A 27,994-nucleotide genomic window follows, 5' to 3' on the forward strand; every position below is an offset into this window, starting at 1 on the left:
ATGTATCTTGCCTTAAATAAAATACGTTCGAATGGCCCCTTGAAAGTATTTTGGGGGCTTTTTACTCCAGTTAAATACTGTAAATAGTAAATAAAAGTGGGTCCATAAATGATGTCAACACTGTTAAACAGTTTAAAACTCATACTAGACAGAGTACACTATCTTGCTTTCGCTAATAATGTTTTTAAGCGCGTGATTGAATTGGATTACTTGCTCAATCTAAGGTTTAACATTCTACGCCTAATATTTTACAAAATACTCATGGAAAGGTGCTTAATATAATATATGTTTAGTTATTGTATTTTGGGGTCAAACTATCGCCCTTCAACGCATTACTTCTGCGAAATAGATTATAAAACATCATGCGTAATTTAACGTGCTATTTACAAAGAACGTGATGTCACAATTTTAATTTTGTTGTAATCCGTTGTTAGTTATCTCCCTCAATTATAACACACAAAACTAGTCATTCTTTGATTAAGAAAAATTAGTACTAATGTCATTAGATTAACTAACAAATAATTCAGTGTTGCCATACCCGGGATAGAATACAGCCTAAACAAAACGTCTATATTGACCAGAGAGCCAAAAAGTTACACACGCAATTTATCCACTAGAAACTTAATTGCCTCATTAACCTTTATTTGAAATATATCTCGTGACTATTATGCAAAAATGAACATTACTGTTTGACCATAAATGTTATAATGTTGAGAGCCTTATAGTATTTTAAACGGAGTTGAGAGATGTAAGTGTATATATGAAAAGTAAAAATGATAAAATCAGCCAGCAGCGACTTATTGTTAAAATCTGTTTATACTATATGATCATCGATATGAACTTTTTCATCTCAAATACGCTCGACTGACAACAATCACAAAATATCAAGCTTTATGTCTTAAATAATACGATTGTTAAAACAGGGGCTTTGCATCGTGTTACCTCGATCTATCTAATGCATTAAATTAATTCCTTGTAATGATACTAACAATCACTAGAATAAGGAAAGATATAAGAATGTCAGTCATTCATTCTTTCAGTACTGTTTAACAGACTTGGGAACGTGCGATTATAAAAAATAACTGTTTTCATAATGTTTGGAATTATTTTTGGTGTATTCTTTATTTGGATAAAAGGTGAAACTAATTAAGTAAAGATATGCTACAGCTCTCATGTGTACTTTTAAGCTTCATAAATAAAACGTTAGGATGTGTATACAAAATAAAAACTTTCTGATTCCAAAACAACATCAATGTGTTATTGTTTAGCAATATTAATCTCTGTATCCTTGACATTTCCAATTTGTGTTCAATCACAGGGACATTTGAATGATAACTTAAAATAAACACAACGTGAAACACTAAAAATTATTTTGCACGAAATATTGTAACACTTAGAACTGCAGTAAGAAAATTTTGATATAAATTTCTTTATTTAATCTTTTATTAAACAAAACACACTTAAATATAAACACAATTAAACTTTACTTATGCCAGCAGGACATACATATTCTGATATATTCGATGTAAACAAATCATACAAACAGATACATAAAAACAAATCATTAACATCATAATCATATCTTTGCCGTTGGGAGTGGGGGAGAGAAATAAGGAACGACGTTACAGAAATCCACCTCCAGCCAGGTATGTTGTTTGTTGCTGAGAGTAATTCAACCATTGTAAGGAATGTCCCCTTTTTCACATTGTCCATCCAGTTTTTCTTCTGACGGCCTCGACGTCGAATTTCCTCTAGCATGCCCACGAAGAACAGTCTCGCACAGAGATTTGTGTCTGGTGATGTGTCCGAACCAAGCAAGATTTTTGTCGATTGACGGTTGCCAGTAGAGGCTCTTGTGGGCCAACTAGTGTTGCAGTCATGATCCGGACGTACTCGTAGGTCTTGTGCTCTGTGTAGGAGATGCAAACCAATCTTCTGGGAAATTTGTGTTCAAATGCCTACATCCTGCGTTTTGTATCCGCGTGAAGCGTCAAGGTATTGACGTCGCACTGTAGGTGGGAAACTATGAAGGACTTGCAGAGTCTGTACTTGGTTAGGAAGCTGATGGAACAGCTTATCGACAACCTGCTCAGTCTGGCAATTGCTGCGGTTGCAATGGTAGGACTTATTCGGACCTCAGCGACACTGGTACCATCCTTGGACAGGGTTGCGCCAAAGTATTTTAAGCTGGTCACTTCTTCTAGCTTCTCGCCATTCATGGTGATGTATGCACTGGTGTTGGTCGTGATGTTCACTACGATCCTCTGCGCACTGACCTCCATCCCGTATGCTCCGGCTCGTTCATAGCGTCTGTTGGTTATATCGTGAAGTTCACTGCTGGTGCCACCTATAAGTTCAATGTCATCAGCGAATCTTAAAATGGAGATGGGTCTTCCACCGATTGATATTGAGGTGTGATGGACATGGAGAGTTGCCTGCATTATCTTTTCAATAAAAAGGTTATACGGGGCTTTTAAGAGAAGACGGACGCCCTCTGATGTCATGCGTCCTGAAGAAGTCACCCTGCTTTCCATTAAGAAGTAATGCGCTGCTTGAGTTTCCATAGAGTTCTTGGATGATTTGCCAAAGTCTTTCGGTGATGAATCCTACCATAACATGCCATAGGCCATCATGCCACACGCGGTCGAAAGCTTTCTTAAAGTCGATGAAGTTGTGGAAGAGCTCACGTTGGTGTTGCATATTTTTCTCAATGATGACTGCAGTTGAAGATCTGTTCCAATGTGCTCCGCTCAGCTCTGAATCCAGCATGCTATTCTTCCAGCAGTTCCTCTATCTTACTTTTCAATCGATTGATGATGATGCGTAACATGCCTTTAGTCGGATGATGCTGATGTTTTGGTATGCTCGCACAATTTGATGTTGCCATTGTTCGTTAGGGGAATGACCAGGGACTGGGTCGACTCATTGGGCCATTTCTTTCCTTATATATTTTGGCTTTGTGCCGCCATTGCTGCATCTCCTCCGTGCGTATTCAGCTCGGAAAGGACATTGTCCACACCCGGCAATTTTCTTGCTTTACGACTACGTACAGCCTCCTTCACCTCTTCTTATAGTATGGATGGACTTTCGTCGTCAAATCAACAAAGCTGAAACAGTGTCATTTGAATAGTCAATGCAATAAAATAGGTTGACACCGTACCTCGTTAAGAATGATTCACACAGTCATTAAATATAAAATAAATAATAAACAAGATAACACCATCAACATGGAAATATATTGTAAAACAAGAACTGTGTTTGTGAAACACAATGCTTACTACTGCGCTTTGAAGTCCCACGGCAGCTATATCAAACATCAGTTGATATCTTAGATATTGCAAAAGTCATGGCCAAGGTTAAAACTTTGGGACAGACAGACACACACATACAATGACAGACAGAGAGACAGGCAAAACAATATACCCCCAATTAATCGATCCGGGGGCATACAAATCTCAATATGTTTTTTTAATTGTCATATACAAATCAAATTTTAACACTGTTTAAATAATTGTCTTTTGAAGGTGTCTTTATAAGTACGTCAGATGGCGTTGTGCTTACACTGACTCCTTGCCAGGGTCGATGTTCAGTTATTGCTGGGTCAGCTTTCAATATCACGTGCCAACGTTCAGATACTGCTAAGGCCTTGTTCACGTGGTACCTGGAAAATGGTCATACACGTGATCACTCTAACGCGCTGACCCAAACACAGGCTTCAGTAACAGAGGGTACACTTAGTTTTGTTCCCGAAAGAAAACACCATGGATGGAACCTTTACTGTTTGGCCAATTTTATTGAGAATAATAGCTTTAGTCGTATAAACGTATCAGAGAAGATACGACTACACGTGTTATGTAAGTATACCTTCGTGTAAATGGTCAACTAAGCAAGCCATCTTGCTAGAAATTTCGTTTTAGCAGCATAATTACATGATATGCTTATTTTGATATTAAAATTGTTATTTCAAAGCAATTATGATCCACTGGAAAATTAAAAGCAGATATTGTACATTTAAAATAGTTTCATTGAAATTTTTATTATCCGTTTTCATCATACTAACAGTGTGATAACTAAACAGAATGGTTGCATTCAACGCTGTATTACGGAAAACAAAACTTTTATATTTTGTCCTTGTGTTAAGTTGTTTAAAACGCCATTATTCGAAAACCTTGTCTAATCATAAATGCCCCAAGTGCATAACCAGAAATGTCATTTGTTAAAACTTTTTTTCAGATGGACCAGACAAACCCTTGTTCAAAGTAGGAGGACAATACATTAACTCAACCTCTGTAAGTATAATAGAAGGAACAAACATCTCCATAGAGTGCTTGGGAGACAGTAACCCGTTGGCCGCAGTAACCTGGAACAATGAACATTCTCTACAAAATGGGGTGTGGCTTAACTTTACGAACATAGGCCGCAATATCGATGGGGTATTTAAATGTGCTTTGGAAAATACAATGAAAGCATCAGACAACAACGAGCGATATGGGGGAAACGAAAGTTATCTAAATTTGGAAATTCTCAGTAAGATTTATTTTCATTTCAATATTATTTTAAAGGCAAGTATTTTGACTACGTACTTTATGTTTAAAGTTTAGTTGATATTATATTGTTATACATGTTTTTTGGAAACAAGTATTTTTATGATAAAATGTGGATAACGAATATTTATATTTTACCATAATTATGCATTAGCACCACCAACGACACCTATCATAAGTTACAGCGGTTATCACATTGCGAAGAACATCACCATCATCGATGAAAGAATCTATGACTTTTACTGTACTAGTTCAGGAAAACCATCACCTCAGATTTATTGGAAACTGTTGAATAATACGACAGAACATGACGTTTTGCAAATCCGTAATGTTGGCGCGTTACACAACTCGACTATCACCTGCTGCGCCAAGAACCTTATGATACCAGCAGTTGGTGTTCCGGAGCATGGATTGGAGTGCACACATCTAAATATGATCGTTTTACGTAAGTTATTACTTAATCAACATTCTATTGTAGATTTAATATTTGCTTTATTATTGACGTACATGTATTATCACTAAAATTTAAGAGTCCAAGACTACCTGAATGTCATTTCTACATCGGCATCATCATGTAAATCTGGTCAAACTAAAACGGATGCAATATGACCGCTGCTTAGATGATGCCGATATTATTATTTATTTTATCATTTTCAATAATATATTAATAAAGTTAAACTAATTTTAGTTATGTTTCCAGATAAGCCAACGTTTGCTTTCAATGACACGTATGATGTCAAGGAGAACGATTCGTTCAACGTAACATGTACACAGCAAAACATAAACACGGTTGTCACGTGGATGAGACAAGGATACGAAAAGTGGTCAGAGAGACACAACAAAATATACTGGCCGGATGTCAGAAGGGAGAACGCTGGCAATTATACCTGCAAATTACGATATTCGATCGCGGATTCCTTTATGCATTTCATTAGCAATGACTCTGAACATTCATTCCATTTAAATGTTGAATGTAAGTGATTCATAGTAATCTAACATAATTACATGATTTATTTCTGTATTTTTAAATTGGACTGAAGATTAAATTAATATGTTTTAATTTACTGCTACTATATTTATTGCTATTTAGATAATGATTTTAACGCAGCATTTACTTTCTATGACCAAAGCTCGAAATGCGCTAAATGCACTTGCTCAAATTAATATATTTTTAACTTTATTATGTAACAATGCAAACATTGTAGATGTTTGTATGTATCAAATATGAAGCAAACCCATAAACGACCAATATAAAAACAGTTTGCTTTAATATGTGTATGATGTAAACACCTTAAACTAAGCTCGAGGTCAAACAATTTCACAAATTTGGACCACGCTCTTTGATCAAGGGGTTTAAAGCCACTATCACGCTCACCAATACTACATACGTACTGTATTATGCTTTATAAAAATTTCAACAACAAACAGTACCATACGATGGTTTTTTACAATAGGAAGACCCTAAAACCAAGTAATATTGGTGTAAAAACGTTAAAATAAAACATTCGGCTACTTTCAAGCATCTAAATATCGTTGCACGATGTCATCTACTTTCGGTTTGTGGATGATATCGAGTCAGGGTCGGGTTCATTCGGGTTGCGTTTATTTGCATAATTTATACAAGCTATCCCAGAAATCTGCTGCCGAAGCTATCCGTCGCTGACCGAATCCAATCTCGCGTTTGCCCTTAAATGCTCGGATATTTCGCGGGAAATAAAAATGGAATTATTTGTGACACAAAAACATAAATAAGAGCATTTTGTATCTCGTTAAATCAATGTTACCAGACAAAATCTCAGGTTGAAATTTCGAATTTTGCTATAAGGAACAATGATTGTTGTATGGGTTAGCTTTATTTAAAGAAATATTCGATATTTTTGAGCGTGATTGTTACTTTAATACACGTGCATGAAGTGTTGTCCCAGATTAGCCTGTGCTGTTCGAAAAGGCCAATCAGGGACGACACTTTCCGCCTAAACTGGATTTTTGCAAAGAAGAGAACGTATGTAAACGAAAAATATCATAAAAGCGGAAAATGACCTCGCTGATTAGCCTGTGCGAACTGCCCGTGCTTATCTGGGACGACACTTCACGCACTTGTATTAAACCCCATTTCGCAGAGCGATGCTCATTTATATGTTAAAAGCATAAGGTTGACATAAGTCTGGGAAACAATATGCATATATACACGTATGTTTTACTTGATAGCCTTTATTACGGTACGTAGATAAGCAGAAAAAAAGTAGAAAAGTCTACTTTATGAAAATGTATTGGTTCGAATAGTTTCAGTTTTTAATTAAAACAAATTTATGAATAACACTGTAGATCCAGCGAGTGTAGTTACCTTTGAGGCTGTGGGGCACAGTGACTCTATCGTTGTAAATGAGAACAAAAGCATGACCTTCAGATGTTACGCCACAGGAAACCCTAGTCCGATGATACAAATAAAGAACAACAATCGTGTACAAAAGCAACGAAATGCGGCTTCTCTCGGATATAGCGAAAACATGACATGCGCACACACAGGAAAATACTCGTGCTATGCCAAGAATATAATAAACGATGAAGAGTCAAAATCTAAGGATATTAACGTTGTCGTTAAATGTATGATTTTTTTAAATTGTCATATATTTATATACATGTAATATAAAATTATTCAACAATGTTAATGATATCTTCTGTAAAGTCATGTCTATTGTGGAAATATGTGAGTTTTATATTTATTAGTTATTTGTGTATTCCATGACTTTATTTTAGGCCCTCCAAGACCTGCTTCAAACATGTCTCCAGAGTTCAACATCACTACTACCCTACATTCAACTGTCATACTGCATTTCACAGTGGTCGCGTATCCAGTACCAACGCCTTCAGACTATGTTTGGAAGAAATGTGATGTTGAAGAATCGAACGGAACTTTGCATTGCTACCCTCTCACTGACGGATGGCAATATAAAATATCCACAGTTGATTTAACGTCGTATCTAACGATTTCAGATTTCACTCAGCACGACATTGGTCGCTATATGTTATCTGTTGGAAATGGTGTTGGTGACGCATGGAATCAGACGTTCTTCGTCTGGATGGAAGGTAAACAGCTAGGTGGTTCTATGTTCAAACATTGTAGATATGTGTATGTATAAACTTTTAAGCAAACGCTTAAACGATCACTATAAAACGTTTGGCTTAATTTGTGTATGATGTATACACCTTAAATGAAGCTCGAGATTATTTATACGAGTTCCCGAGATGGCTCCTTTTATTTGAAATGTACTTGTCATCACATTTATTGCAAAAGCATAAGCTTGACAGAAGTCTGAGAAACAATATTTACATATACACGTACTTTTTATTTGATAACCGTCATTACCGTACGTAGAAAAGCAGACAAGTATAAAAGTTTATTTTATTACAATACATTGATTCAGTTTGAATAAGTTTTTCATTAAAAAACATATTTATGAATAACAATGTAGATCCAACGAGTGTAATTACATGTTCGGATTGTCATTATAATGTAGCAATGGTAATTATACACTTTCTCTTTTGCTGGTGCTGTTGAGTTTCATTTTGATATCTTATTCTTATTGGTGGATAGCAGAAACGCATTTTACGGACTACAGAAAAGAACCTACAAGACAACTAACCATATTTTGCAATGTATTGTAAACATTAATTTAAATTTCTCTACATAAAATATATAAAAACAACTTTAAATTTTGCAAGAAGATGTGTAAAAACATGTACATCTATTAAATAGTTGCCCGTTCTGTATCCACACTCAACTCGGATGTTTTGCTACCGCTAATTTGGGCTGGTTGTGGCACATTATTGTTGCTCGCAGCAACGGTACTCGTATGCGTTTGCAGAAAAAGGAAAATGCGAGGTATGTGTAATGTATTTTACAAATATGCATCGACAATTTTTAAGATGATCCACATAAAGAGTTCCAATTTTACAATAAAGCTTATACTACAAACATGTGAAGGTATAATGATGTGATGTTTGGATGTACGTTGTTCTCCAGGCCGTTAAATACTTTGTTGCAGGGACACGTCCATCCTATAAATCGTTGTTTACTTATTTTCATTTTTCAGAAAACTCTGTGGCGAACACAAGGTATTATTCCTGCTGTATTTTCAATATGATTAAATATTTAGGTTAACCATGCTATATACTTTTAAGAAACGTATATTTCAATTAAGCCAATAAAAAAGTGTATTTTTTATCGTATGTTTTATTTGAAACTATTGTACTGCATGTATGTTTCAGAAATGTTGCACCACTAGTATGTAAACGAAGGACACGAAATGAAGGTAATACTTTTGATTACTGGTTGATGCATTGTTTTTGTGGGAGTATGTAAGTGATAAATTCTGGGCTACGTGTGGGGGTCGACCTGTCATTTAATCATTTTAAACTTACAGCTCTTTTAATTGACCATTTCAAGGTGGTGACCGCAACATTAATAATGTTTCATGTGTGATTATTGTTTTGTTTTGTAGTGCAACTGGTCAATTTCCTTAAGTAACAGAATAGAGAGGACTTGTAAGAGTTTCCTTTCCGATAATGCTTATGGATTTTGTTTATTTGTATATATTCTTAAACATATGCATCGTTATTTACAGTGTAAAATTGCATCGCTAGTTTGCATGAACATGTTTTTTAATTGAAAAGTGTGTTATTATGTATGTCTTTTAAACTCGGCAAAATATATTCATAGATCAGATGTACATTACTGCAGTCGGAGATTTGGAACATGAACCTCCTATAGCGTCTCAAGGTTAGGCTATAAATCGTGTAGTTTCACTTTTATCTATAAAACAGTTTAACGTTTGTTAAGTTTGCTACTTTCATGTAGTAAATTATATATAGTATATATATTTATGTAAAACTCGGCAAAATATATTCATAGATCAGATGTACATTACTTCAGTCGGAGTTTTGGAACATGAACCCCCAACAGCGTCTCAAGGTTAGGCTGTAAATCGTATAGTTTCACTTTTGTCTATGGAATAGTTAAAGGGATCTTTTCACGCTTTGGTAAATTGACAAAATTGAAAAAAGTTGTTTCAGATTCGCACATTTTCGTTTTAGTTATGATATTTGTGAGAAAACAGTAATACTGAATATTTACCATGGTCTAATATAGCCATTATATGCATCTTTTGACGATTTTAAACCTAAAAATTATAAAGCGTTGCAACGCGAAACGATTGAATAATTTGGAGAGTTCTGTTTTTGTCGTTAAATTTTGTGAAACTACGAAGATTGCTTATATAAGGTATAAAATACGTCTAGTATGTATACTCGGCGGAATAGCTCAGTAGGCTAAAGCGTTTTTACTTCAGGACTCTGGCTGGACTCCAGTGGTCACTGGTTCGAAACCTGCTCCGGGCAATGTTCTTTTCCTTTTTTAAATATTATTCTTGATTTTTTACTGGAGCTTTTACGATCCAATGTTTACATTTATCAATATAAAGCATTTAATGAATAAGTTAAAAAATGCCAAAATCTGTGAAAAGGCCCCTTTAAACTTTCGTTAATAAATTCAGTTTGCTACTTTCATGTAGTAAATTATATATAATATATGCCTTTTAATATTAACTTCACAGACGCATATATTTGAATCGTTAAACATTTAAGAACAAGCGGTATACGATGGTATGTCCAAATCAGATGTCTGTTTGATGTTTTACTTAGATATTTGAAACATTTTGTTCTTTATCAGGAAATGGTCAAGTTGGACAAAGCGACACTTGCAGCGTTTCAAATGCTGTTCATAAGGTTTGATATTTTTATTGCAGTTCAGACGCGTCTAGTATTTACTTACCTATTAATCATGTTACGTTCATCGTGGCTCGTATATAAAATCTTGAGTGTTTTATCAAACCTGCACGTGCGTATAAAGTTCATAAACGCATGTAATTTCAAATGTGTAAATGCATGTATTTTCATATGTGCAAATGCATATTCACAGAATATAAATCATGAAATTCGTTTATAAAATAGTATATGACATCAAATATATTATTCCTTCCATATATGTATTTAAATGATTTATATACTAATGACTTACTTTCAAGTTTTCAACATTCAAAGTTCTTCAAGATTCTTCAGAAGTCGAAACAGCTGTGGGGGAAGAGGATAAACACTATGCTGAGATAATTGACTTGTTGGTCGCACCAACAACAACACCAAACTCATTGTAGCGATTTGTTCTCAGTAACTTCAAGTTTATCAGTTATACTTTACACGTTAATCGTTATACAATGATTTGTAAACACTAGTCTGTCGGTTACCAGTTACCATACGTCCGTAAACCACAAGTTCATCTATTACATTCAACCTCAAGTCTTTCAGTAGTATCCAGCCATAAGTCTATCGATTATCTGCAACCACAAGTTTATCAGTAATATGTTACATAAAGGATGTCGGTTACCAGACACAATATGTCCATCGGTTATCTGTAACAATAACTATGTGTAATCACATGTTTAGCGGCTATCCGTTGCCACGAGTTTATCCTTGTTATTATACTATAATATTCTTTAACCGTGACCGCACGTATATCGGTTATGGGTAAACACAAGCAAATTTATTCTTGAATTGGATATTTGTTAATCCAGTGTATTTCTGTACGTAATTGACTTTGTATATATTATGTGTAGTAGGCAAAAATAATTGAAAAAAACACACAAAATACCCGTGCATAGTTATTAAATATATTTATTCGACCAATAGAACGTGTGTATGCATATATTTTTAAGAGCATTGCTCGGAATCAGTCATATATGTATGCGGAGGTTTGGAGACACTAATTATGTTGAACATAAGATGTAAATAAACGTGAAATTTCCAACTGTTTATATGGTAACATTCGATTCGAAAAATTGAAACAGAAAAGCTCAGGTGAGAATGTCGGTTTTTGGAACAACGTTTATTAGCAACTGAGTGTGTAAATAAAATAAAAGTTATTATCAAAAATCAATGTAAGTGTTGTTTTACATTACATTTATTTATGCACTTCTGTGTGATAAGCATGTAGATTCGTTTTTGCTCTATGTTTTTATAAAAAAATTTCTATCAAATACATTTAAAGATTAACGACTTAAATCGATTCGTTAGTTCACATTTTTTTTAATAAACGGCAATATGATAAATTATCAACCTTTATATGGACGAGTTTATATGTTTAAATGTTTAAGTGGACACAAACGTATTATTTCACAAACATCGCAACGTCATTTTATCAAAATAATATCAGTAACGGTTGAATGTCAACATTATTTTAGTAAGAAACAGTTGTTTTACACAACAATAACATTGTTGACGGGTTCCTTACAACAACATTGTTCATTCATGGTTGTAATACACCATAATAATATACGGGACAGTTGTTTTTCACCAAAATATTAGCAGAAACGTGTTTATTTCAAGCAAAATGTTTCAGTACTCTTTGTTTTTTACGAGGTGAAATAATTTACGATTGTATTTCATTACAATACACCAGAAACGGTTTTATTTCATCAAAATAATATCAGTAACGGTTGTATTACACCAACATAATATTATTTGGATAAAATATACTACAGCGACACTGGAAACGTCTAGTCCGATAAAGAATATATGCAATATTTGAGTACTCAGTATTTTACTTCGGTTTGTTTGTGAATATATTCTTTATAATTGAAAGTTAACTTCGTTAGTTTTGTTTTTAAGATATCGTAGAGATTATATTTTATGAAACAATTTTTTTTAATGTAAATCTTTTCGGGATCAGATAATGTTAGGAAATGTTTCATCACGTTTGTTGAATCACTTCTGCAGATGAAGTACAATTTATAGCTTTCCATACGCATACACTGGGGAAGGCTTTATTTCTAGCTGACAGTATGAGTCAAGTTATCATATCAATTGTAAGCCAAGTTCGACCCTTAACCCCCAATTGACGTGTATTATCATCATTGCATATTTGTGTTTTACTTGCGATTCAATCTTACCACAGACAAACGTTTTGGAAAGTCGAACAATGAATGAAATGTTAGAGATAGCTAATCATGTTCATGTGCAAGTCCATTTATCTGCAGCAATAAATAATCACCAATAGTTATTCATCAAAACCAAGCATTTGTGCGACTTCAATTGAAACACAATATTTATCCCATTTTCAACGCGACATTGACGGTATAACACGTTGTGGAATATACTTGTCTGTCTTAAACACTGTGGGATATACCTGTCACGTGCACGGACTACTTTTTACTTTATCACTGAATGATTTTTCATAATTAATAAAGTTGAGAAAACTTTAGCTTCAAAATTATACGACGTTCAACCTTTAAATCTAGTCATATGACATATTTTTTCGCCATCCGTATAATTATTCAGCTAATTTATTGCGTCATAAAATGACACTTTTTGTGTCATTTTCCCAAAAAAAATTGACGATTTATTATAAACGCGACTTATTTCACATGTACATGTACTGTTTATCGACATACGGTATTTGAATTGTCAATTAATCACATTTTCCTTATTTCGTGTAATGTGCATTGTTTCCATGCATATACTTTTACATTTAAGAATGTACAACAAACTATACAAATATCGCACAATTCATAAATAATCTGCAATATTTGCTATCCGATTTAATTCACGTTAATCATAGAGCTGTGTAAAGTATAAGATGGTAAAAATAGCACCACACTGGAATTCGGAACGTCCCATTTTGTACACGGGTATATCCACTGATTTACTTGTTGTGTAATGGAATGTTTTCCATTCTTTGTGTATTTATATATTAAATTATTTTCTTGTACACAAAAAGGGCATTTATCATAGACAAATAACATTGTGCAAGTTTAAATATAATCATGTTTGTATGGAGAAATCTGCAAATGCATCCGAGTTTACCAACGGCTATTATTTGATAAACTGCTCCGGTTCATTTTAACAGCAGTAATGTACATAGAGTACATGACGTAGCGTGTGACGAATCAGAAAGTTTATCGCGTTCATAAATTCATTTGAAAATAGTGATAGGATGGCATGAGGGTCTTTATTTAACTATGCTAAAATAATTATTAAAGACCCTAGATGCAAAAGCGCCAATTATTGAGTTAAATAAATTATTATTTGGAATTTAAAGGATTATTAAAGGTAAGATACTAGTTCTAACGTGTTTTGGTTTTTGTTTGTACTTTTGTCGTTCCCTGTTCTCGGGGAAATGATTTTAACATGGGGGCCATTAATGCATTGGATCACACACGGCATACCCATAACATTATATAAAAAACACGTTCTGCGCGTCCTTAAATTCGTCGTCCGAAGTCGGAAAACGTATTGCCCTGCATATTAAGTCAAATAAAGTGTCAGTCGCTGCAATTGTCTGTTTACTCGTCGATAGTGTAATGTAGAATCTATGTTGACATCGCCGCCATATTGGATTTTGATCATTTTCTTTCGAAAATAAAATGAATTATATTCAAGTAAAATCTTCTTATCGCGGTCGTAATGTGTTACAATTCGCATGCTGCGTAAAATTGAATCGAGGCATATGCTGATATTTTACTAGTTTTACAGTTTTTGTGTGATTTTTTAAAGACTATTTTGCGTACCAGAGCAAATACATTTATATCACTACGCATGGTTACATTCGTCAGATTTTAAGCCATTTTTAAGAATTAATTAAAATAATTGTTAGGCTAAGGTTATTAGATCTAGTTATGTTAAATGTCACGTTGAAAAAAAAATCAAATGGGATAAATAGAATACTAGGATCAGCGTTGAAAACAGAGACGTTTATGTTGCTCGGCTCGAACACCGAAAGTGCTCGCCAAGGCTCGCGCTCCCGGCGTTCTAAGCCTCGCAACATAAACTTCTCTGTATTCAACGATAACCTAGTATTCTCTATATAACTTCCGTGACTCATTTCCATCGTATATAAGGTGTGATTAAAAAAATACAGACACGGATGTAAAGTGAACAATCGATGCTGTTTAATATATCGATTGTGTTTGTGTTCAAATGATGCATAGTGTCATACTTTTATCTAGGCCATAGCAAATTCAAAATTGTAAATGCATTATATTTCGAACACATACGCCAGTAAATAGGTATTGCGGTGCAAATCAAGAACATGGCATTGTATATAGTTTTTATCACTCATGACATTGTTCGCGAAGACTCAGGGCGACATGTTGTGTCTTGAAATGCATAACGATAAACATGAAGTAAAACACATGTACACGCACTTACTGCCCCTAACAAGATTTTAAATTTCCTGACAATTTAGGAAGAAACAATGGTTATGAGTAAGTATGCAAAGAAGAACATTATTAAATGGATGGCGCCTTTTTGCAATGAAGTTCTCTGTCTTTTATGTTTGACCTGACATGATTTGTTTACATGACAGTACGTGGAATGTCTAAAGCAGCAAGCGTGTTTATATTTATGCAATACTGATAGTAATTAACAGTTTTATTTTATCAAGGTTTACGAAATATATTTGTATTTCATAAACATTTATCCATATATGTACATTAACACACCATATTATTGTATATTATTTTGATATTTTATACTTTTTATAATGTCATTTTTTTCAGGTATTTATTAATTATACATTCGTACGACAACAATCATGATCGCACTTGGTAGATCGATTCTAAACATATGATAAGGTCTTGCTACTGTTATTAAAATGGAGTTGTTGTAGCAGTTCGTATATATGTTTATATATATATATATATTTACATTTACAAGTTGTGAAAAACATAAACATTAACATCAAAGAATTTTCATTAAAACAGATTAATTTTGTATTAACAGACATTGATAAATCGACACAAACATATTTTTCTTACTCATTTGACTACATCGGTTACGTAATAAAAGGAAATATGTTATCTTTATGTTACTTAAGTCAGTCATTCCGTGTTAGCTATCGAGTGTAATAAAAATGACAATTCAAGCCTTATGATATTTTCCCTTTTCCTAAAGACACATTGATTTTACGCAACAGTAACAATTTATTGTCAAAAACGCGATAATTATGTTACAAACACAATTTATGCATTTAAGACGTCTTTTATGGGTTGTCACAAAGCTATGCTTGAAAATGGCGCGATCAAAAAATAATGTTTTGTTTTCGAGGAAGAAGAAATTGAAAGCGAAATGTTGTGTCCCTGACAATGGCACATTTGTTTCTTTCAAGTTATATCTCAATTCAGACCATGCTGCAAACCATGACGATGTGAAGGTTGCAGTGAAACACTTAGCAACGTTCACTCTAATTTCCTTCACACCGGAAATAACATGGTTGGAATTGTTACACCACCACACTATTGTCTGACAAATAGTGTGGTGTTTTAGTGTTTTAGTATAATTCTATATTTCTATGCAATTTCATTTTTACAGAAATTCATCATATGTGATTTTGGACCGAAACAAACATTATTCATTATGCCATAAATTTATGGCAGCGTGTGAAAAACGAAACAACTTAAATTTTCACCCTTCGGATTGTTTTACAGTCTCAAATAAAACCAAAATCATCAACTGTTTTATACTATTATGTTCTGGCGCTGTTTTAAAAAATAATCCACATCTTTTATGGTTAAAAAAAACTAAAGACTTAATTAAGGTCTAAAAGGTTGTACATAAAATGTACAAGTCATAACACTCACTAGCATAAACAATAACTGTAACGAGACCCAAAAAGTAAAAACGTCAGTAACTTTTTTATGATGGAGAACAGCCGCGCCAAGAAGGGTTTGTGTGAATATCTTTGCTAATCGTCCTATAACTTTCATACGACATAGTGCAGGCAATAAGGCATGCATGAAAATTGCGGTCGGTATATAACGCGTTGCTTTGGTTTTCGAGAAAGCTTCGACACAAATTTCCATTGTTGAATCAAACGTCAGTAGTAAAGCATGCAATGAGTCTGTGTTCACAAAAATAAACGATAACAAAACTGTCTATGCGTTACCGGAAGAACTTATTATTAAATATTATTTCCATGCATAAACAAACGAAAGTATATACCGGATAATACAAATACTTTTCAAGAGTAGAAACAAATATGGCAAACGTCAGTAGTAGGTATAAGAGTAGCAAACGTCAGTAGCAAAAATGCAAACGGCAGGTGACGAATATATGAAGGCGTTCCTTCTACTTTTTAGGCACATCCATTACTATGTTAAGGTAGTGCACCTCTAATGATTTCCCGCGATTTCTTCGAAGGTTGAAGAGCCTACTATTAGGTGCCGTAGCCTAGTGGTTAAGGCGATAGACTAGAAATCTTTTGGGATATTCCCGCGCAGGTTCGAATCCTGCCGACGACGTATACTTTTTTGCGACGCGTTTTATTTATTTTCTAACGTAATTTGATTTAATATGGCATATAAGCTATATTTATTGTTAAATATGTTGCAATTTTTATGCACATTTTTCAATTATTAAAATTAAAACAACGTTATGGCGAAATTGGGTGATTTACTGTTGAAAATACGAACCATGCATGTTGCATTTTTATTTTTATTTCAAAAAGTAAACGGTAAATCTGTCTAGTTCTTGGTGTTTTTGCTGTATATAGTGTTTCTATAAAAACTAAGTTTAAAATATGACTTAAATGTTACTATTTTGAATTTTATGACACTTTGTTTTTAACCGACCCAATTTTTACTTGGCTGAAATCACTTACATTTCATGGTGCTCTTCCATAGATAAAAAATTGTAAAAAATAAATGTCTGTAAAAGAATACTTATTTCATCTTGTTTAAACTTTAAACACCTTTACAGCATCTGTACACACCAACTGCATGCCCATATTTGGAAATTTGAATGAATTATGGAACTTTTATATACCCCAGGGGTGAAAATAAACTGGACAAAAGCCGAGCGTGGGGGTGGTTTTGAAAAAATCGGTATATTTTTTTAAAAAGCATGGAAAGCCTACCTACAAATTTGCATGTAGTTCAGTGAAATGATGCTGATTAAGAAAATAATTAATTAGATGATATTTGGATATGTGCCTATTAGAGGTGCACTACCTTAACTAATATAATTGCATTTACTTTAACAAAGATTATATATCTGTTCCTAACAGCTCGATTTAGAAGCTATTTAAGAAATAGTAAACCCCACTGAGGTCCCAATGGCATTATAGTGACCAGAGAGGCAGCCACAAACCGTATATGGACCGAGGACGTAGGCATTGTACTAATATATTCCTATTCAATACACTTATTTTGGATCCTTAAAGCCTCAACACATTGAAGGCGATATACAGTTTACACGTGAGCAATTATTTAGTCAAATGCATGAATGGTGCTTGCCAATCTAACAGTTCAATGTGTATTGCGGGTTAAAAGCGCAAGTTCTAACTCATAAGCCAAGCTCATTTGTTGTTGTTGTTTTTTTTTTTTTTATAAACTACGTTGCAATATTTATCTTTTATGTGTGAGTATTATTTCATTTTTCAACACCATAATATTTCAATCATATATATATATATATCCACCCATGAATCACCTGTAGACTCAGGTTGGTGGTTGTGTATTGTTGATCGACATTCATCATCAGCATGGAGTCCCTCCGTCGTCAATGTTTCGCCCCTATACTATGGACATCTCGGGAGGTAGGAGCCACCGTAGCTTCGATGTGAATGTCGATAGCTCTACTTCTTCCAAGCTGCATCATCCAGCTTAGCTTAGTTTCTGGATAGTCCGCCGTCTAACCTTGCCAGTAGACCCGACTGCTGACATCAGTCGGCACACGGATTGTGCACATAACCCTCTAGCGCCTACTTCTATGGGAAACAACCACGTACGCCAGCCTCTTTGGTTGCAAGCTTCTAGCAGCTCTGTTTACTTGGACTTTTTCCTCTCGTAGGCCTCCTCGCATCTGGTTTCCCAAGGTACAGTTAACTCGATTATGATGAGTCGTTTCCCTGCTTCTGACCATGGCACGATGTCGGGCCTGAGGTTTGTCTGCACGATACTTGGGAAGACCAGCTTGTTGTCAAGGTCAACCTTCATGCTCCATTCGGTTGCGCCGTTGAGGATTGAGGTTTTCTGTGTTGGCTGTCTCTGTGCAGTTTCATATGGCTTCACGAAGTTGATCAACTGTTGTCGCGGTGTGCTACTGCGTTCCTTTTTCCTTTCTTGTTCCAGCCAGTCAGCCACCTCTCTGAGGAGATTGTCGTGGCGCCATTTGTATCTTCCTTGTGACAGAGCTATTGGGCAGCAAGAAAGAACATGTTCTAGAGTGCCGGGACGGTCACACATTTGGCATTTAGGGTCTGGTATGAGTCCCCAACGGCAGAGGTTTGCGGGTGATAATATCTTCTTGTATGGAACTTGTATGGAACTGATTTAAAATATACAAATTACACGTATAGACATATCAAGCCTAATTCTAATCTAAGGAGTACTGCTTATGTACAGTTATTCGATGTTTTCAAGTGTTCTATATCTAACTGTGCATGAGACTACCCGTACACGCTATAACATAACTATTATTTGCTTAACAATTAAGAACTATTAAATGCACACTGTCAATGGAGATTGTTTTTTATCAATTGCAAACGATTAACTTATTATTATTGTGTTGATTATTATTAAGTTCGGTACTCGGTGTAATATTTTACATTTATTGCCCAGTTATGTAAAGACAACACGTATCTTGCCTTTAATACAATACTTTCGAATTGCTCCCATGAAAACATTTTGTTTTTTCATCTCAAGTTACTTATTTTTGACCGCATGTGTAGTTATTAAAAGTGTGTCCATATATGCCAACAGTTTAAAACCGTAAGGTAATACTAGACAGAGTGCCTAATCTTGCTTTCGCTAATAAGGGACTTTTCAAAAGCGCGTGATTTGTATTGGATTACTTACTCAATCGTATGTGTAGTGTTTAACATCGTACGCGTGGGAAGGTGCTAAATATGATAATAAGTGCGTCGTTAGTGTATTTCGGGGACATTAACTATCGTCCCTCAACACTTCTGTGAAATATATTATAATACAAATATCCTATGTACTTTGCGTACTATTAACGATATTGCGGTGTCACAATTGTAATGTATTGTTATCCGTTGTAAGTTATCTCCTTCAATTATAACACAGAAAAATAGTAATTCTTTGATAAAGATAACTAAGTACTAATGTCATGAGAATTTCTAACCGAATAATTCAGTGTTTAAATACCCGGTATAGTATACAGCCTATATCAAACGTCTATGTAGACAAGAAAGCCAAGAAATGCACACGTAATGTGTCCACTAGCATCCATAGTACCATATGAACCTTTATGTAGAATATATTTCGTGGCTATTATGTAAAAATTACAATTACTGCTTTACCATAAATGTTATAATGCTGATAGCCTGTAAGTACTTTATAGATGTTGAGAGATGCCAGCCTGAGTATAAAAGTAATAATGATAATAAGCCAGCAGCAACCTTTTACTCATTAGGGTAAAATTAGTCGATACTATATGGTCATCGATATGAAATTTTCCATCTAAAATACGCCAGTCCGAAAACAACCACAAACTATCAAGGTCCATGTGTTAAATAACACGAGTGTTAATACAGGGGCTTTGCATGGTCTTACCTCGATCTATCTGATGCACAAAATTAATTCCTTGTAATGATAATAACAATCAACGGAATAAGGAAATATATATGAATGTCTGGCATTCATTATTTCAGTACTGCTTTGGGACGTGCGCTTATAAAACATTAATGTTTTCATAATGTTAGGAATTACTTTTGGTGTATTCTTTATTTGGATAAAAGGTTAAACTACTTATAAAGATATGCTACAGCTCTCATGTGTAATTTTAAGCTGCATAAACAAAACATTAGGATGTGTAAACATTATTAATATTTTCTGATTCCAAAACAATATCCATGTTTTATTGTTTGGGAATATTCATCGCCCTATGCTCGCCATTTACAATTTGTATTCAATTACATTTCAACGATAACTTTAAATTAACACAACTTTAAACACTAAAATTTATGTTTGCATTAAAGATTGCAACACTTAGAACTGCTGTAAGAACACATTGCTATGAATGCTTTTATTTAATCTTTTATTAAACAAAACACACTTAAACATAAACATAATTAAACAGCAGGACTTAAATATTCTGATGAATCCGATGTCAACACATCATACAATCAGACACCACAAAACACATAAGTAATATCATCGTCATTCCCTTTACCGGTCTGGCCGTTGGGGGGAAATAAGGAACGACGTTACAGAAATCCACCTCCAGCCAGGTCTGTTGTGTGCTGCTGAGAATATTTCATCCATGGGAAGAAATATTCACTGTTTCACATTGTCCATCCAATTGTTCTTCAGACGGCATCGACGTCGACGTCCCTCTAGCATGTCCATGGAGAACAGCCTTGCACAGAGATTCGTTCCTGGTGACGTGTCCAAACCAAGCCAGATTTTGTCGATTGACGGGCTCGTGTGGGCCAACAAGTGTTGCAGTCATGTGCCGGACGGACTCGTAGGTATTCTTCTCCGTGTAGGAGATGCGGATCAGTCTTCTGGGACATTTGTGTTCAAAGGCCTATAGCCTGCGTTCTGTGTCCGTGTGAAGCGTCAAGGTATCGCAGTCATACAGTAGGAAGTAGCAAACTATGAAGGACTTGTAGAGTCTGTACGTGGTGAGGAAGCTGATGGGACAGCTTGTCCACAACGTGCTCATTCTGGCCATCGCTGCGATTGCAATGGCAAGTTTCATTCGGATGAAATGAATAATATACGGCGTGAAAGGGGATGCCCTCGACCCCCACATACCTATTGACTAGGTAAATAAAATGTATTGAACGGGAAACAAAAGCACCCCAGTCTGCAAAGACACAGATTTTTATAATAAATTAATGCTGGTTACCAAACAAAAGTTGTATTCGGACCTCAGCGGCACTGGTACCATCCTTCAACATAGTTGCGTCAAAGTATTTGAAGCGGGTCTATCCCATATGCTCCTGCTAGAGTCTGTTAGTGATGTATTACATTTCACTGCTTTTGCCACCCATGAGATCAATGACATCAGCGAATCTTAAATTGGAGATGGGTCTTCCACCGATGTATATAGAGGTGTGTGGTCATGTAGAGTCTCCTGAATTATCCTCTCAAGGGCAAGGTTATACAGGATGGTTGAGAGAAGACATCCATGACGGACGCCCTCTGCTTTCCATTAAGACGTACTACGCTGCGTGCGTTTCCATATAGTTCTTGGATGATTTGCACCAGCCCTTCCGTGATGAATCTTCTCCTAACATGCCATAGGCCGTCATGCCACACGCGGTCTTAAGCTTCCTAAACGTCGATGAAGTTGTGGAAGAGCTCACGCTGGTGTTGCAGGTATTTCGCAATGATGCCTGCAGTTGAAGATCTGTTCCACTGTGCTCCGCTCAGCTCTGAATCAAGCAGTTCCTTCATCTTACGTTTTAATCTATTGAGGATGAGGCGAAGCATGACTTTGCTGGGATGACTGATGAGGCTAATGGTTCGGTAATTATTGCACAATTCATTCGAGGTTGCCATTTTTCGGTAGGGGGATGACCAGAGACTTGGTCGACTCCTTGAGTCACTTGTTCTCCTCAAATATCTTTTGGCATAGTGCTGCCATTGTTGAAGTCCTTAAATCATTGCCTGTCCTCCTTGCTTAATCAGTTCTAAAAGGACGTTGTCCACACCCGGCGATCTTCCTGCCTCTTTCGCCTCTTCCTTAAGTATGGACGGACTTTCGTCGTCAAATCAATAAAGCTGCAGCATTGGCCTTTGAATGGTCAAGTCAATAACATAGGTTGACACGGTACCTCGTTGAGAATTAATCACATCATTCAATCTAAAATAAACAATAAACAACATAAAACCATCAACATTACAATTTAACAGCTCATTATGTGTCATTTTTAAATTGTCATGTACATATCAAATTTTAACAAAGTTTAAATAATTGTCTTTTGAAGGTTTCTTTATAAGTTCGTCAGATGGTGTTGTGCTTAAACTGACTCCTCCGTGCCAGAGAGGATGCACTGTTATTGCTGGGTCCGCTTTCAATATCACGTGTCAACGTTCAGATACTGCTGTGGCATGGTTCACGTGGTACCTTAAAAATGGTCATACACGTGATCGCTCTAACGCGCTAACCCAAACACAGGCATCAGCAACAGAGGGCGTCAACAGTACACTTAGTTTTATTCCTGAAAGAAAACACCATGGATGGAACCTTTACTGTTTGGCAAATTTTATTGAGAATAATAGCTATATTCATTCAGAGAAGCCACGACTACAAGTGTTATGTAAGTATATTTCATGTTAATGGTCAACTAAGCTAGCTATATTGCCAGAAATTTAGTTTGATAAACATACTTGCTTATTTTGATATTCTATAACAATTATGATCCACTGGAATATTAAGTGAAGATATTGTATATCTAAAATGGTTCGATTGATTTTTTTATTATCCGTTTTCATCACAATAACACTGTGATAACCACACAGACTTGTTTCATTAATCGCCTATTACGGAAAACTAAACATTTAAACATTTATATTTGTCCAAGGTTTAAGATGATTAAACCCCGTTATTAAAAAACATCGTCTGCATATCAATGCCCCACGTACATAACCATAGATGCAATTTGCTTAAACTGTACGGGTTTTCAGATAAACCAGAAAAAACCTTGATCAAAGTAGGAGGACAATACATTAACTCAAACACTGTAAGTATAATAGAAGGAAAAAACATCTCCGTATAGTGCTTGGGAGACAGCAACCCATTGGCCACAGTAACTTGGGACAAAGAAAGTTCTCAACTAAATGGGAAGTGGCTTAACTTTACAAACATTGGCCGCCATAGCGATGGGGCATTTAAATGTTCTTTGGAAAATCAAATGAAAGCATTAGACAACAACGAGCGATATGGGAGAAACGAAAGTTATCTAAATTTGGAAATTCTCAGTAAGATTTATTTACATTTCAATACTTTTTGAAAGGAAAGTATTTTGATTATCTACTTAATGTGATAAGTTTGGTTGACATTATATTGTTATGCATGTGTGTTGTGACCGCATAGTTTTATTATAAAACATGTATTAGGAATATTTATATTTAACATAATTATGTATTAGCACCACCAACGGCACCTACCATAAGTTACAACGGTAATCACATTCTAAAGAGTATCACCATCAACGAGGGAAAAGACTATGACTTTTACTGTACTAGTGTAGGAAAACCATCACCTCAGATTAATTGGCAACTGTTGAATAGAACGACTGAACATCACGTATTACAAATCCGTAATGTTGGCGCATTACAAAACACGACAATCAAATGTTGCGCCAAGAACCACATGATACCAGCAGTTGGTGTTCCGGAGCATGGATTGGAATGCACGCATCTAAATCTGAATGTTTTGCGTAAGTTATAACTTAATCAAAATTCCATCTTATCTTTCATATTTGCTTTATTATTGACGTAAAATAATTATTCCTAAAATTTAAAATCTTAGACTTACTGAATGATATTTCTACATCGGCATTATCATGTAAAACTAAAAAGAAGGAAATTTGACCACTAGTTAGATGATGTCGGCATTATTATTTCTTTTTTTTCATAATATAATTAATACAGATAATCTAAATTAGTGTAATGTTTCCAGATGAACCTAAGTTTGCTTTCAATAACGCGTATGCTGTAAAAGAGAACGATTCGTTCAACATAACATGTACAAAACAAAACATTAACACGTTGGTAACGTGGATGAGGCAAGGAGATGACAAGTGTTCAGAGAGCCACAACACAATATACTGGACATATGTCAGACGGGAGAACGCTGGCAATTATACCTGCACATTACGGTATTCGATAATGGATTCGTTTAAGAATGTCTACAGCGGTGAATCTGAATTTTCATTCCATTTAAATGTTGAATGTAAGTGATTCATGTTAATCTAACATAATTGCATGATTTATTTCTGTATTTTTTAAATGGGACGAAGATTAAACTCATAACTTTAAATTTACTGCTACTATATTAATTTCTATTTACATACTGATATTTTATACAGCATTATTTTCCATGTCCAAAGCTCGATATGCGCTTAATAAACTTACACAAATTAATATATGTTTTACTTTGGTATGTAACAATGCCAACATTGTAGATATTTGTATGTAATAAATATTAAGCAAACGCATACACGACCAACATAAAAACAGTTTGCTTTAATATGTGTATGATGTAAACATCTTTAACTAAGCTCGAGATCATTTATACAAGTTCACAAATTTGGGTCACGCTCTTTAATCAAGAGGTTTAATACATGTGCGGAAAGTGTCGCTCCAGATGTGCAGTCCGAACAGGCTAATCAGGGGTGGCACTTTCCGCTTTTATGATATTTTTCGTTTACAGACGTTCTGTTCTAAGCGGAAAGTGTCGTTCCTGAATAGCCTGTTCGGACTGCCGATGCTCATCTGGTACGACACTTTACACACATGAATTTAACGCCCTTATCACAGAGCGATGCGCATATATATGTCAAAAGCATAAGCTTGACAGATATCTGAGAAACAATATGTACATTTACACGTACGTTTTATTTGATTTCCTTTAATACGGAGCGTAGATAAGCAGCCAAGCAAACGGTTTACTTTATGAAAATAAATGGATTCACATAGTTCCAATCAAGCGTGCATTAAAAACTTATTTTTGAATAACACTGAAGATCCAGCGAGTTTAATTACCTTTGAGGCTATGGGATACAGTGACTCGATCCTTGTAAATGAGAACGAAAGCGTGACCTTCAGATGTAACGCCACAGGAAACCATAGTCCAAACATTCGAATAATCAACAAAAGTGGTGTACAAAAGCAACGGAATGGGGGTTTTCTCGGATATATGGAAAACATGACATGCGCTAACACAGGTAAATACTCGTGCTATGCTAAGAACATCTTAAACGAAGAAGAGTCAAAATCTAAGAACATCAACGTTGTTGTTAAATGTATGATTTAGTTGTTTAATTTGCCATATATATTATATACATGTACATTATAATTATAGAACATGTATGCACGATCTTAACGATATCTTCAATAAAGTCATGTTTTAAATCGCCCTTTATTGTGAAAATATGTGAGATTAAATCTTTATTTTATTTGTGTATGTCGATGATTTTCTTTTAGGCTCCCCACGACCTGCTTTAAATATGTCTTCAGAGTTCAACGCCACTACTACCCTACATTCAACTGTCATACTGATGTTCACAGTGATTGCGTATCCAGTACCGAAGCCTTCAAACTTTGTTTGGAAGAAATGTGATGTTGAAGAATCGAATGGAACTTTTAATTGCTTCCCCCTTACTGGTGGATGGCAATATAAAATATCCACAGTTGATTTAACGTCGTATCTAACGATTTCAGATTTCACTCAGCATGACATTGGTCGCTAAATGATGTTCGCTGGAAATGGTGTTGGTGACGCATGGAATCAGACGTTCTTCGTCTGGATGAAAGGTAAACAGATGTGTGGATCAATGTTCACACATGGTAGATATGTGTATGTATCAACTTTTAAGCAAACGCATAAACGATCACTATAAATCATTTGGCTTAATTTGTGTATGGTGTATACACCTTACATGAAACGCGAGATTATTTTCTCGAATTCACGAGTTTGCTCCTTTTATTTGAAATGTGCTTGTCATCACATTTATATTGCAAAAACATAAGATTGATAGAAGTCTGAGAAACAATATTTACATATACACGTCCTTTTTATTTGATAACCGTCATTACCGTACGTAGAAAAGCAGACAGGTATAAAAGTTTATCTTATGAAATACATTGATTCACATAGTTTCAATAAGTTCTTCATTAACAAACATATTTATGAATAACAATGTAGATCCAGCGAGTGTAATTACCTTTGCGGCTTGTCAATATAATGTAGCAAGGGTAATTATACGCTTTCTCTTTTGCTGATGACGTTGAGTTTCATTTTGATATCTTATTCGTATTGATGGATGGATGAATAGCAGAAACGAATTTTACGGACTACAGAATAGAACCTTCAAGATAACTAACCATATTTTATAATTTTTTGTAAACATTAATTTATATTTCTCTACAAAAATGTATATAGCAACTTCAAATATTGCAAGAAAGTGTGTAAAAACATGTACCTCTATTAAATAGCTGCCCGTTCTGTAGCCACACTCAACTCGGATGTTCCGCTAATTGGGGTTGGTTGTGGCACATTATTGTTGCTCGCAGCAACGGTACTCGTATGCGTTTGCAGAAAACGAAAAATGCGAGGTATGTGTAATGCATTTTACAAATATATATCGAAATAGTTTAGGATGATCATATAATAAAGATTATACTACAAACATGTGAAGTTATAATGTTGTGATGTATGGCTGTATGTTGTTCTCCAGGCCGTTAAATACTTTGTTTCAGGAACACGTCCATCCTATAAATCGTTGTTTACTTATTTTCATTTTTCAGAAAACTCTGTGGCTAACAAAAGGTATTATTCCTGCTGTATTTTCATAATGATTAAATATTGAGGTTAAACATGCCATATATCGTTTAAGAAACGTATATCTAAATTAAGCTAATACAAACGTGTATTTGTATCGTATGTTTTATTTGAAACTATTGAACCGCATGTATGTTTCAGAAATGTTGCACTACTTGTATGTAAACCAAGGACACGAAATGAAGGTAATACTTTTGATTACTCTCTGTTTTTGTCGGAGTATGTAAGTGATAAATTCTGGGCAACGTGTGAGTGTCGACCTGTTATTTAATCATTTTAAACCTACAGCTCTTTTAATGGAACATTTCAAGGTGGTGACCGCAACCTTAATCATGTTTTATGTGTTATTATTGTTTTGTATTGTAGGGTAATTGGTCAATTTCCTTACGTAACAGACTAGAGAGGACTTCATTTCCTTTCCGATAATGTTTACGGATTTTGTTTATTTGTATATACATGTATTCTTAAACATTTGCATCGTTATTTACGTCGTGTAAAATCGTATTGATAGTTTTCACGAGCACGCTTTTTAATTGAAAAATGTGCTATTATGCACGTCTTTTAAACTCGGCAAAATATATTCATAGATCAGATGAACATTACTGCAGTCGAAGTTTTGGAACATGAACGTCCTACAGCGTCTCAAGGTTTGGCTGTAAATCGTGTAGTTTCACTTTTGTCTATGAAATAGTTCAACTTTTGTTATTGAATACAGTTTGCTTTTTTCATGTAGTAAATTATATATAGTATATATATTAATGTTAAACTCGGCCAAATATATTCATAGATCAGATGTACATTACTGCTGTCGGAGTTTTGGAACATGAAACCCCTACAGCGTCTCAAGGTTAGGTTGTAAATCG

At 34.9% G+C, this 27,994-nt stretch overlaps 2 protein-coding genes and 1 long non-coding RNA gene across 3 annotated transcripts in view; 2 read left to right on the forward strand and 1 right to left on the reverse strand.

Annotated features, from left to right (window-relative positions):
• LOC127861646 (RING finger and CHY zinc finger domain-containing protein 1-like) overlaps positions 1 to 27,994 on the reverse strand; it is a 473,873-nt gene that overhangs the window by 320,407 nt on the left and 125,472 nt on the right. The window lies entirely within an intron of this gene.
• Positions 1,027 to 11,532, forward strand: LOC127861634 (hemicentin-1-like). The gene is made up of 14 exons (XM_052400309.1): positions 1,027 to 1,136; positions 3,525 to 3,854; positions 4,234 to 4,527; positions 4,699 to 4,989; positions 5,245 to 5,517; positions 6,870 to 7,148; positions 7,302 to 7,631; positions 8,302 to 8,427; positions 8,639 to 8,660; positions 8,814 to 8,857; positions 9,265 to 9,324; positions 9,457 to 9,516; positions 10,273 to 10,328; positions 10,628 to 11,532. The coding sequence occupies exons 1-14, from the start codon at positions 1,094 to 1,096 to the stop codon at positions 10,751 to 10,753; spliced, it is 2,334 nt and encodes a 777-aa protein (XP_052256269.1). The 5' UTR covers positions 1,027 to 1,093; the 3' UTR covers positions 10,754 to 11,532.
• On the forward strand, positions 26,892 to 27,928 carry LOC127861660 (uncharacterized). Its single transcript, XR_008040312.1, has 5 exons — positions 26,892 to 26,905; positions 27,098 to 27,119; positions 27,273 to 27,316; positions 27,719 to 27,778; positions 27,919 to 27,928. It is a non-coding gene; the product is annotated as an uncharacterized LOC127861660 (long non-coding RNA).

Source organism: Dreissena polymorpha, chromosome 16, assembly GCF_020536995.1.
Source record: "Dreissena polymorpha isolate Duluth1 chromosome 16, UMN_Dpol_1.0, whole genome shotgun sequence".
NCBI classification, from domain to species: Eukaryota; Metazoa; Mollusca; class Bivalvia; order Myida; family Dreissenidae; genus Dreissena; species Dreissena polymorpha.

Coding starts and splice junctions, on each gene's coding strand:
- LOC127861634 (XM_052400309.1), top strand. CDS start 1,094: ATGTTTGGAATTATTTTTGGTGTATTCTTTATTTGGATAAAAG. Junction 5,518..6,869: donor ATTCCATTTAAATGTTGAAT/GTAAGTGATTCA, acceptor ATAACACTGTAG/ATCCAGCGAGTGTAGTTACC. Junction 7,149..7,301: donor TATTAACGTTGTCGTTAAAT/GTATGATTTTTT, acceptor ACTTTATTTTAG/GCCCTCCAAGACCTGCTTCA.